At 40.1% G+C, this 12028-nt stretch overlaps 1 protein-coding gene across 1 annotated transcript in view; it reads left to right on the forward strand.

Annotated features, from left to right (window-relative positions):
- LOC132984433 (uncharacterized) overlaps window positions 1-12028 on the forward strand; it is a 90575-nt gene that overhangs the window by 75442 nt on the left and 3105 nt on the right. Inside the window, exons 20-29 of the mRNA XM_061051266.1 lie at window positions 1343-1464; window positions 1611-1832; window positions 3777-3977; window positions 4057-4188; window positions 4281-4459; window positions 6939-7103; window positions 7193-8545; window positions 8679-8720; window positions 11038-11088; window positions 11179-11242. Of these exons, the coding sequence (XP_060907249.1) occupies window positions 1343-1464; window positions 1611-1832; window positions 3777-3977; window positions 4057-4188; window positions 4281-4459; window positions 6939-7103; window positions 7193-8545; window positions 8679-8720; window positions 11038-11088; window positions 11179-11242 (2531 nt within the window). The remainder of the gene's footprint in view (window positions 1-1342; window positions 1465-1610; window positions 1833-3776; window positions 3978-4056; window positions 4189-4280; window positions 4460-6938; window positions 7104-7192; window positions 8546-8678; window positions 8721-11037; window positions 11089-11178; window positions 11243-12028) is intronic.

Genomic DNA, 12028 nt, shown 5'->3' on the forward strand with positions numbered 1-12028 from the left:
GGTCGAAGGAACTGCCCAAGGAGCTCAGAGACAGAATTGTGGCAAGGCACAGATCTGGCCAAGGTTACAAAAGAATTTCTGCAGCACTCAAGGTTCCTAAGAGCACAGTGGCCTCCATAATCCTTAAATGGAAGAAGTTTGGGACGACCAGAACTCTTCCTAGACCTGGCCGTCCAGCCAAACTGAGCAATCGTGGGAGAAGAGCCTTGGTGAGAGAGGTAAAGAAGAACCCAAAGATCACTGTGGCTGAGCTCCAGAGATGCAGTAGGGAGATGGGAGAAAGTTCCACAAAGTCAACTATCACTGCAGCCCTCCACCAGTTGGGGCTTTATGGCAGAGTGGCCCGACGGAAGCCTCTCCTCAGTGCAAGACATATGAAAGCCCGCATAGAGTTTGCCAAAAAACACATGAAGGACTCCCAGACTATGAGACAGAAGATTCTCTGGTCTGATGAGACCAAGATTGAACTTTTTGGCTATAATTCTAAGCGGTATGTGTGGAGAAAACCAGGCGCTGCTCATTACCTGCCCAATACAATCCCAACAGTGAAACATGGTGGTGGCAGCATCATGCTATGGGGGTGTTTTTCAGCTGCAGGGACAGGACGACTGGTTGCAATTGAAGGAAAGATGAATGCGGCCAAGTACAGAGATATCCTGGAAGAAAACCTCTTCCAGAGTGCTCAGGACCTCAGACTGGGCCGAAGGTTCACCTTCCAACAAGACAATGACCCTAAGCACACAGCTAAAATAACAAAGGAGTGGCTTCGGAACAACTCTGTGACCATTCTTGACTGGCCCAGCCAGAGCCCTGACCTAAACCCAATTGAGCATCTCTGGAGAGACCTGAAAATGGCTGTCCACCAACGTTCATCATCCAACCTGACAGAACTGGAGAGGATATGCAAGGAAGAATGGCAGAGGATCCCCAAATCCAGGTGTGAAAAACTTGTTGCATCATTCCCAAGAAGACTCATGGCTGTACTAGCTCAAAAGGGTGCTTCTACTCAATACTGAGCAAAGGGTCTGAATACTTATGACCATGTGATATTTCAGTTTTTCTTTTTTAATGAATTTTCTATATTTCTGTTTTTTTTCTGTCAAGATGGGGTGCTGAGTGTACATTAATGAGAAATAAAATAAACTTTTTTGATTTTAGCAAATGGCTGCAATGAAACAAAGAGTGAAAAATGTAAAGGGGTCTGAATACTTTCCGTACCCACTGTATATGACCCAATGTCAATACAGATTCATGTTTCAACGGGTGAAGTTGGTTGGTTTCAGGAGCAGATGGTGTCCAAGTCGAATGTCAAATGGTCATAAATGTATTTTCTGTGTTGCAGACCGGGAAGCACCATCGGAGATTATACCATAAGAGGAGCTTCATTATCAGACACAGAGCTTCAAGCTATACAAACAGGGATATTTCTAGACCTGTCGGAAACCTACCCTATAATATTTGACAGTATGACAGGTTTAATTTTTCTCTAATAAATGAAGGAAATTATATTTTTCTGTAATTTTTGCAATGGTTCCATACACATTTTTATCTTATCTGATCATTTTGTACACTTGTTTGCACATTTGAACACTTTGTTATTTTTTTCCTAGGTCAGTCATCCTTAAAGTTGGAACCGACTACAGTTATCTCACAGCAAGAGGCAACTGTGACATGTGGTCCTCCTCCAGCTAATCTCAATTTAGGAACCAACTGGACAGCAGAGTGGAGGTTTAACAACAATCCAATAAGCAGCAATGAAGACCTCTATGAATTTTCAAAAGTGAATGAAGAAGCAGTATTAACTCTGAGAAGATTCTTTGGTACAGACATTGGTAAGAAATCATTCAAGTAATATGCATTTCATCCGTAGATTTTATTTCTGTCTCCAAAGCAGCTTTATCGTATCCCATATCTCGATAATTTCAGGAGGACTAAAAATAAAACCCATAGTTTTTGCATCAGTCTTTTTTGCCGTCACCATTAAACCTCTCGTCTTTCCCTCTACTTTCTCAGCCCATATGGTCATGGCAGATGGCTGTTCACTAATGAGTCACGTTCTGCTCGTGATTTCTGCCTCTTACTGGAAGTTTTTTCCGTTTTTTCCTATCGCTAATGGTGGAGAAATGTTGGGTTTCGCCGAGTGTCCGCTTGAGGTCACATACAAACCCATTCAAAAAAACCTGTTTTTTACAGCACAAATTAACATTTTTAAGACCTGGTACAAAAAATAAATAAGTCTGATTAGTTATTGTCCTGATCGGTACACACTGTAAGGAGGTGTTCTTTTTTTTAGAACGGCTCCATTTTGATGTTATGAACGATACGTGTTATCCATAGTTAGGTGCGTAGCTGACATGATTGACAGACGGGTGTTATCTAAGGGTTTTTCAGGAGCCTTAAAACCCACCTCAGCCCCAGCTCTCAGTCTGTCGTTAGGTTGACTGAAAATCGATGAGCCTCCGGAGCCTCCTGCAGGAACAGATGGCTGACGTCACTCAGGCTTCCTTCATTAATATATAGTCTTTGGTTTTGATCTGCTCAATTTGTTAATTGTCATGAGATATTTTTTATTTTTTTATTTTTTCACTATAAGAATAACAAGTGACTGATTCATTGATTTCGGTATATATCTAAAGCCCAGAATTTAAAAGTTAAATTGCAGGGTGGGGAATCGATACTGACAAATGCCAAAGTACGCAGTAATGCATAAGTAGTCAATAATAGACACACCCTAGTTATGACTAAATAGTTGGAAGATATCTACTATAGTCTCCTATTGTGTTTCTGGAATCTGGCAGGAAATGAAATGAAAATTAAAGCAAACCATGAAAAGTCCTGAAACTGAAACCCATCTAGTAAAAACCTTTTACTATATGATGAGGCTAATGTTGATCAGATTTTTCTTGATGTTGTTTTATTATATTAAGAGAAAAACTAAAGAAAGGAATATCATAGACTGCATAAGAAATGGACAGTCAGAAGAGTGAAGTCAACATGGAAGTGCCTTGAACCTGCATTCTTTCTGATGGCCAGCAGGGGGCAACTTCAGTTATTGAAAAAAAGACAGTTTCATTGTATATAAGTGTACCATAAAACGGCCTGTCAACCCAACTCAGTCATCTTCAATACAGCATGATGCTTGTTTTGTACATTTAGGTCCCATTTAGAGTAAAATAGACGATTAGAGGTAGAATGTGAATAAATAAAACATAAATGAATCAGAATGAAGTACATCCTCTGTAACTAGAGACAAGAAGAAGAACATGCTCACTGCAAAAACTAATCAGACCTATTTCATTTTTATACCAGGCTGTAAACGTGTTAGTTTTTTGCATGTGGTGTGTATGTGTATGTTCTGATACAGCCAGCCTCAAGTGGACACTTAAGGAACTGCAGGATTTTGCAGTTCAGCAATGGCTTCATTTTTCAACACCGGAGGTCGCCGCTTGGTGGGAACACTCGTCACCCTTAGTAACCGAATGTCAGCGAACAATTACAATGTCTGCAACAATCATTCATGATATCATCATCACGGTTTGTCTGTTTCACCTTTCACAATAAACGGGAACACCACTCAAAGTCATTTCATTTAGGACATTTCTTTATCTTTTAGAAATGCGTTAGAAAAGACCTTTCCAATACAGCGATGGAGGAAAAGTATGGTTAGAACATTAGGACATTAGAAAGTCACTACATGAATGCTGCTTCAAATTGTTTCCATTTTAAAACCCGGTGTTGCTACTTCACATTAACTTTAAATCCCCTTTGATGTTTAGGTCAATATGAATGTAGGCTGAAGTCTGGCCAGAAAATCTTCAGAGAGAGATCCAATAATCAAAGCTTCACACTCCAAGAGCAACCTCTGATACAACTGACGCCGCTCAGCAGACAAATCCATTGTCAGGACATAAGAGAAGTGAAACTAGAGTGCTCTGTCAACGAACCCTACACTGTTGTGTTAAGAAACTCGACTAAAGGTAAGCCTGAATCAAACAAAACACCAAAAGGCTAATCTTTTATATTTTATATTCATATTAATAAATTGAATTCTTGCAGTCTTAGGCACAGGTAATTCTATCAGCTACTCGTTTCTCATCCCCATCTGTGAAAAAACGGAACATACATTCACCTGTCAAGTGATAGGCCGCCAAGAATTAAAACAAAGTACGCTGGAGATAACTACAGGAGGTAAGTGTTGATTAAAGGGAATGAAATACAGATCAGATCAAAATATTTTTCACTTGAAAGTAATGTTGTTTCATTCATTTCTTTGTTCCTAGCTCCTGATTGTAACAATGATGTATTTGGTACTGGAAATCTTGGCCAGATGGCCTTCGGTTCCTGTGAACGTGACGAGGTGGGAGAGAGGAAAGGAGTTTGTCAGGAAGATGGATCATGGAGAGAAGTTGAAAACAACTGTATCCTACGACCGGTTCAGGAGCTGCTCCTGCAGTCTGAGGTGACCAGCACATGCTTACACAACATATTTTTAATAATAATAATTTGGGGGCCTCAAGCAAACTCCTTGCTGCTCCAGCCTTTGTCACACAAATCAGGCTACTGGTAACTTTTTCTTTTCTAAAACTATTATTGTAGAACCACAACAACGTCTGTGAGCTTCAACTATATTATCTTTGTCTTTGCATTAATTTAGGACAACCTGTTCTATGACATCACAATTAAATTACAATAAAGAATGAAGGCTTCATCTAAGAATTGAGTTATTAGTCTACATCATAGACATTACAGTTTACACTAATATGAGTGTAAGAAGAATCTACATAAAGATTTTTACAGAATGCATTAGCTACAAAAAAAAAGGCGCACCTTTGCTGGTATATCAAGAGTCAAAGACGCCTTAAACACCTACGTTTTCTGGAAGCTCTAATCCGCTCATTTTCCGATCACTGGTGTGAAATTATTATGTGGTGTGAGGTGTAGAAGATTGCACTAACATTAGTAACTAAAGTAACAAGAAGCATCGGTCAGGCTGAGAGAGAGTGAATGAGGGAAACCAGCAGATCTTTGTAGTAGGGCTGGACGATATGACCTCAAATTGATATCAAGATTAATTTAACAATTTTAACTCGATTAAGATTAATGGGTTACGATTATTTTGTTCTTGTTTTTTGCCCTGATAGTTAACTGACATGGTCTCTACTGTATACTAAATTATTAAAGCTGGGATATGAAAGTGCATATCTGATTAACTATTTTGTGGTTATTTATTGAATATTTGGAACTGAAATCAAAGCATCGCTTGAAATGAAAACGACACATTTTAGTTTTTAAGTATAAATGAACTTCTCTAAAACAGTAGAAAATAAATAACTTGCATTTCTTGCAAACAGTTTTTCTGCAGTGTTTACATTCGACTTCTATTTGTCCGGTGACAAAATGTGTCCAAACGACGGACATTGCATCTATGTCGCGGACTGGACGTGTCGTCACATTACTCTGCCCTGAAAATAATCGAAATAATCGTCAAGATTATGTCGGTTAGAAATTCTGATTAATTTTCAATTAAATTTCCCAGTCCTACTTTGTAGGCCAGGGTGCACCAGGCCCAGGTGCAGTTATCCTGCCAATGAGCCTCCAGCCAGGACACACCTCCTGCAGCAATCACACATACTGTACAGACAAACAGCAGCAAGCCAAAGACTCTTAGTGTTCTGGTGAAAGGGTCGTCACACTATAATTCAAACTATAATTCACATTTGCAGTGAAATACTTACAGTCTAGAAGCATGCTTTTATACAGGACTGCAGTGCAACAAAAATAACTAGAGTACAGTGAAGAAAACATTTAGATCGGCTCTGTTTTAAACCAGACAGATACAATAAAACTGCCTTTACACCTCTCCTGTGTTATATAAAGGGGATGAACAGAGCTAAAATGGTCCTGTTCAAAACTCACCTAAACTCTGCGACTTGCACTGTGCCAAGACTGTACTTCTTCGAATTGCAAAAACTGAGTATGTTCCACTCATATGCACTTGCAGTAGGATTGTGTAGATGTGCATTTTGTTCGGTGGCTGTGGGTCAGTGGTAGAGTTGGTTGTCTCTTCAACCTTCTGTCCCCAGGTAAAAGCGACCACAGTGTCCTTGGGCAAGACACTTAACCTCGACGTAACTCCTGCTGCTTACACGGCGGCATATGAATGTGTACGACTTAGTTAATACTGATGGACTCTTTACGCAGCAGTCTCTACCAACAGTGTGTGAATGTGTAGGTGTGACCTGCGAGGTAAAAGAGCTTTGAGTAGTCAGAAGACTAGAAAATAAATATACAAGCTCAAGTCCATTTACCATTAAAGGGGCACTCATAGGCCCAGTTGCTCCGTACTGTGCTGAAGCCCGATTGTTCCCCCTCCCCATTCCCCCGCTGGCCTGCACTCACACTGCTCCAGGACAAACCGGGCCTGAGCACGTTGACCTCTTGTACATAACATCGTAATACAACACATGCATGGCTTTAGGTGATACTGAAGCGTGCTCAGTTCACAAGACAGATGGACTCAAAAAATAAAAAAGGGATGAGCGGTTGAGACTGCATCCGCACATTGGAGAACAACACAGAGAACAAGACAGCTACTTTACTGACTTTGTGGCTTATTTTGAGTCATGTTAGTCAGATACAGACAGAACACTCTGGGATTTATTCATTAACGAAGGCTGTCTACGCTTCCTGTCCGTGGTTGTGCAACTGTACTTAGCCAAAGCACACTTCCTCCAACAGTGCCAAGGCCGAGAACATGTACCGTGTGTACGGATTGCCTAGTGTGAGTGCGCCCTTAGTCAATTTTTATGGCTTTCCTCCCAACAGAAAGACATTTAGAGCCGTCTTTAATGATAACAACAACTTTGACATTATCACTTCAATGTTCATCCTTGATATACTTTTAACATTGATGATATTTTTTCTTTCAAATTTCACAGTTGTTGAATGCCAATTCACTGCCAGGTTTCTTGGACACACTCAGCGATGTCACCGTCAACTTCACTGAGGAAGTGGTTAAATCTCCCACAAACATAAATGCCATTGTTGATATACTCAGCAATGTTGCAAATACATCCCTACCTATTAATAGTGACTTAGCAAAGGTATGTGAACAAGAAGGGTGAGGTTTACTTTATGTAACAGTATACTTTACATTTCACATGGTCTAATGTCTCCTTTCCTATCAATGCAGGATATCCTTCTCACTGCAGGTGTCCTCACCACAGATGGTGCAAGGGGAACCTGGGAGTCCCTGAACAATGGCTCAAGAAATGAGTCACAGACAAGAAGCTCCACATTCTTGCAGTCACTGGAGAATATAACAGCTCGCATTACTGATGTCTCTTTAGCAATTGACACACCTTCTATTCTCTTAAACAAAACTACATTCACAGACTCTTTCAATGCCAGCTTTAATTCTTCAGTGACAATAGTTATATCAGAACCTGGTGAAGGAGAGAAGAATATCACTGTGATGACATTTGCTTCAATGCATAACGTTCTCCCCGCGAGAGACGAAGCAAATTCCTCCAGATTTGACATCAATGGGAGAGTCGTTCTTGTTCAGACCAGCATTGGAAACATCCCCATTAATAACATTTCCTTTACATTTAACCTCAATAACACTTCACTGGTGAACCCACAGTGTGTATTCTGGAACTTCAGCCTCTTTGATGATCGCGGGGGATGGGACAACGAAGGCTGTATGCCTGTAGAAATTAAAAATGGAAGCATCACCTGCAACTGCAACCACCTGACCTCCTTCTCCATCCTTATGTCGCCCTTCGTTAACTGCAAAGTGTGTTCTCTGATAACATTTATTGGAGTTGGCATATCCATGGCCTCCTTGGTCATATGCCTAATAATTGAGGCTGTCATATGGAGAAAGATTAGAAGGAACACCACATCTTACCTGCGCCATGTCTCCATTGTTAACATTGCCGTGTCTCTCCTGATTGCAGACATTTGGTTTATCATAGGGGCTTCTATTTCAGAAGCACCGGGTGATAACCGTGACGCATGCTCTGCAGCTACATTTTTTATCCATTTTTTCTACCTAGCCATGTTCTTCTGGATGTTAGCCTCAGCCCTTCTGTTGCTTTACCGCATAGTCAGTGTCTTTGATGGAGGTTTGTCCAAAAGATCCATGCTGGCTATTGGATTCTCTGTAGGCTACGGAGGGCCTATTATCATCGCGGTCATAACTATAGCTGCCACTGCACCCAGTGAAACGTACACACAAGATAAATTCTGCTGGCTCAACTTTGAAGAGTCCCTCGCCATAATAGCCTTTGTGTTGCCTGCTCTGACGATAGTGCTGTTTCACCTCATCATCTTGATTGTGGTATTATTCAAAATGCTGAGGAGAAGGGCAGTGGCAGATTCTGCCCAAGCAGGTCAGAGGAATGTTTTATTGGTTATTGCAAGGACCCTGGCTGTCCTCACACCATTATTTGGATTAACTTGGGGTCTGGGAATTGGAACCCTGGCCGACCCAGAAAATCAAGGCATCCACATTGCTTTTTCATTCTTCAATTCACTGCAGGTATGAATACTATAGTTAAACATAACTGTGTGACATTCTGTATAATTCTAATGCTTTTGATGTATTTTGAATTATGAGTGTGTGTTTTGTCATTAAAGCCTCGTGATGACACTGTGTGCTTTTGTCCTTAAAGGGTTTCTTCATATTGGTGTTTGGACTGCTGCTGGACAAAAAGGTATTTACGACTCAATATTCACATTTGTATTTAATTGCACGGTTAAATACTAGATGAAAACATTCTGAATTATAGTTTTCCTTTGCTTTTTCCCTAACATTGCAAAATGTGCACTGCAACATGTGCAGTTAATACACTGACAACAACAGAATCTCCAAAGAGATTAGTATTCGTCAATCAAAGTCAAGTCGAGTCTGTAGCTGCCGAAACTTTTTATTTTACATTTTTTTACTGAGATACATAGTTATTTTGTCATTAGTAGTTATACATGTGGCTTTGTTATTAGATAAACTAGAGATCTGATTAAGTCTAGTTTTTCAAAGCCCAACACCGTGTCCTAACAGTAGATATCGCGATGCATCACGCATGATCTCACACTCGCTGTTGTTGGGGTTTTATCTAGTCAAATTTGGTTATATTATTAATAATTATATTTAATTATTAATTAATATAAATAACAATATTATTAAACTATGTTTCATTAACTTGGTGAGCACCATTCTGAGATCAGAGTACAAATAACCAAATATCACTAAATTCAGTCTCAAATTAGTTAATGAATTATTAATATTATTAATAATTAATAACTGTATTTAATAAATTGAAGGCGTGAAATCCGTACACAAAGCCCTCGCACCCAGCTTATTTCACAATGCAAATACACCAGTAATCACAAACAACTGCTCTATTAAATTATAACATAATTTATTTAACAAAACCACATCTATGAAGGTAGATATGTTGCAAAATAGGAGAGCTTGTAGAATGTGATGTGAGCTTGTAGAATGTGATGTGAGAGCTTGTAGAATGTGATGACAGACTGGCAGTAGCTCAGTCTGTAGGGACTTGGGTTGGGAAACGGAGGGTCGCCGGCTCAAGTCCCAGTGCGGACCAAATATGGAAGTTGGTCTGGTAGCTGGAGAGGTGCCTGAGCACTGCCAAGGTGCCCTTGAGCAGGACCAAACCCCCTCCCCACCACCAGCTCAGCAGCGCCTGCTGTGGGCAGCTCCGTCACTCTGACATCTCTCCATTAGTGCATGTCCATAGGATCCTGTTTGTGCATGTGTGTGTTGCATAACTTACAGAGTGTAAATACTGAAATTTCCAAAATGCAATAAAAGTAAATCTTAATTAATGTACCGTTATCACCACTTTGTAAAACAAGCTAACAAGCTCTGTTGAGTGAGGAAAGCGAGTGTCAGTGCCCCTCCTCACTCGTTCCTCATTCACCTACACGAGCAACAGAGAGGAAAAAAGAAGCGGGGCGTCTTGCAGGCAGTTAGAACACTCCAAGAGTAAATAACAGATTTTAGCTGATTTCCCTGCTGACACTCGCTTGCGTAGCGTTGCGGTCTGTTAGGAGACACTTTAATCAGGGGGAAAAAATACCTGGAGGGCAGCTTAAGAACTATGACACGTGTTAACAACGTGTTAACTGACATATTTCAAACAAACGCGACTGAAAGTGTCCTAACAAAAGCCTCTTTGTTCAGTTTTTGTATTATCATAATGTCAAAGATATTTATTTTAATGTAACGTCCGACAACCAGTGACGCATTCAGCAGAAAGTCACCAGATAACATGGTTACTCTATAAACCGTAACACTGGCAAGGACTTTGCCGTTTCTAGCTTTAAAAAACAGTGTCTCAGAGCCCACAACTAATGGTTTATTTAAATATATCTGTTTAATTCGGTAGTCAGGTGATTAAATTAAAAAGCCCATGTTGTGGTTCTACAGTGTTTCAACATTTTTGCCCTCCAGCCCTCCACGCTGGTCATGTGACTGAAAGCTATGAATGGTTTACGTTGAGAAGGCAGACTCAGCGGGCAGAACAAACATCTAGCTGTGGGAGTGTCACCCACCTGGGGGAGGGGTTACTGCCCTTTGTGATGTCATGAAGAGAAAATCTCCAAACACCCATTTTCTGAAAAGTGGAGCAGGCAAAAGACGGAGAGGATGGACTTTTCTCATAATTGGGGGGTTTGTAGACAGACTAGGGACACATATCAGTGTTAGAAACACATGGAGAAGTGTTTTACATAATATGTGACTTTTAACAATATTCAACAGAGCCAAGTAATATGGATACAATAATAAGACTGATTTGTCAGCTAGCATATCAGCTCTGGTTTATATGTCAACCTTTTCCACCCATCAGTGAGCTACAACCATAAATAAGTCACAGTTCAAATCTGCAGCTTACTGAACTGCATTTCATCTTAGAAGTTGCCCTTTTACAAACACGTTTTATTGCAACATCAGACTTTTGGAGCTTTCAAGAACCAAGCTAATTTGTTGACGATTCATTTTTTCAGGTGCGGTCAGAAATAGCAATAAAGTCACAGATATCCGGAAGTGGCACCACGGTAAGATATTTTCTTTATTTTGTCATTTTTCAAAGCTGATGGAAATATTGGGGTTACTAATTTCTTTGTTTACAATTATTCTTGTTTTAGAGCACCAGTGCTGGAAACACATCGAGTGCATTTGGATTTCTCCAGCTCTGGAGACGAGGAAGAGGTAAAGCAGTAATTTCAAAAAAGAGAAAAAAGCTCTGTCTCAATGCTTCTGTAGTGTTTTCACAATGCCTCAGTTCGGTCAACAGCCACGGTCGGAAACTAAACTTTTTTTCTCTGTATTAGTCCGTCTATCCTATTCTTGTGAGTGTGATATCTAAGTAGCAGCTGGAAAGAATATCTTTAAATTGAGCATAAACTTCCGCCTGGACTCAAATGACGACCTTATCTGACTTTGGTAAAAGTTCAATAGTTATATCTCAAGTAGAGTTACGCTAAGAATTACACAACTATACAAAGGATCAGCAGCATAAAATGATAAAGTGAAGACATTATGTCCAGGTACATTTTTAGGGCCCAAGCACACACTGTAGGGTGCAAGGACCCTATTGAAACTGTAGGAGTTGTTGTTATTCTTGTCACAAATAAATCGCTCATTTGAGAGCTTCAAATGCCCGAAAACTCACAAAACTTTGCACAAAATTCAAGAAAGCATAAAATGTACGTGTGATAGTGTTTTCGTACATGTGACGCAAAGTGGCTTGGCAGCGCCCCCTAAAGTACAGCCCCTGAACTGCATGTAGTCTACATGTATGAACATTGGTACCCATATAACTCATGGCTAGGCCTACAAAAAAATATATTATGACCATAGTGACAAATGTACAGTAAGTCCACTGAGTACAGTACAACGTCCATTTTCGGCGATTCACAGGGAGTTTTATCTTACTTGGTACGTATTTAATTCTGTTATCCAATGTTTACACCCATGAGAACAACATGTGTAAAC

Source organism: Labrus mixtus, chromosome 12 (genome assembly GCF_963584025.1).
Source record: "Labrus mixtus chromosome 12, fLabMix1.1, whole genome shotgun sequence".
Taxonomy (NCBI): Eukaryota; Metazoa; Chordata; class Actinopteri; order Labriformes; family Labridae; genus Labrus; species Labrus mixtus.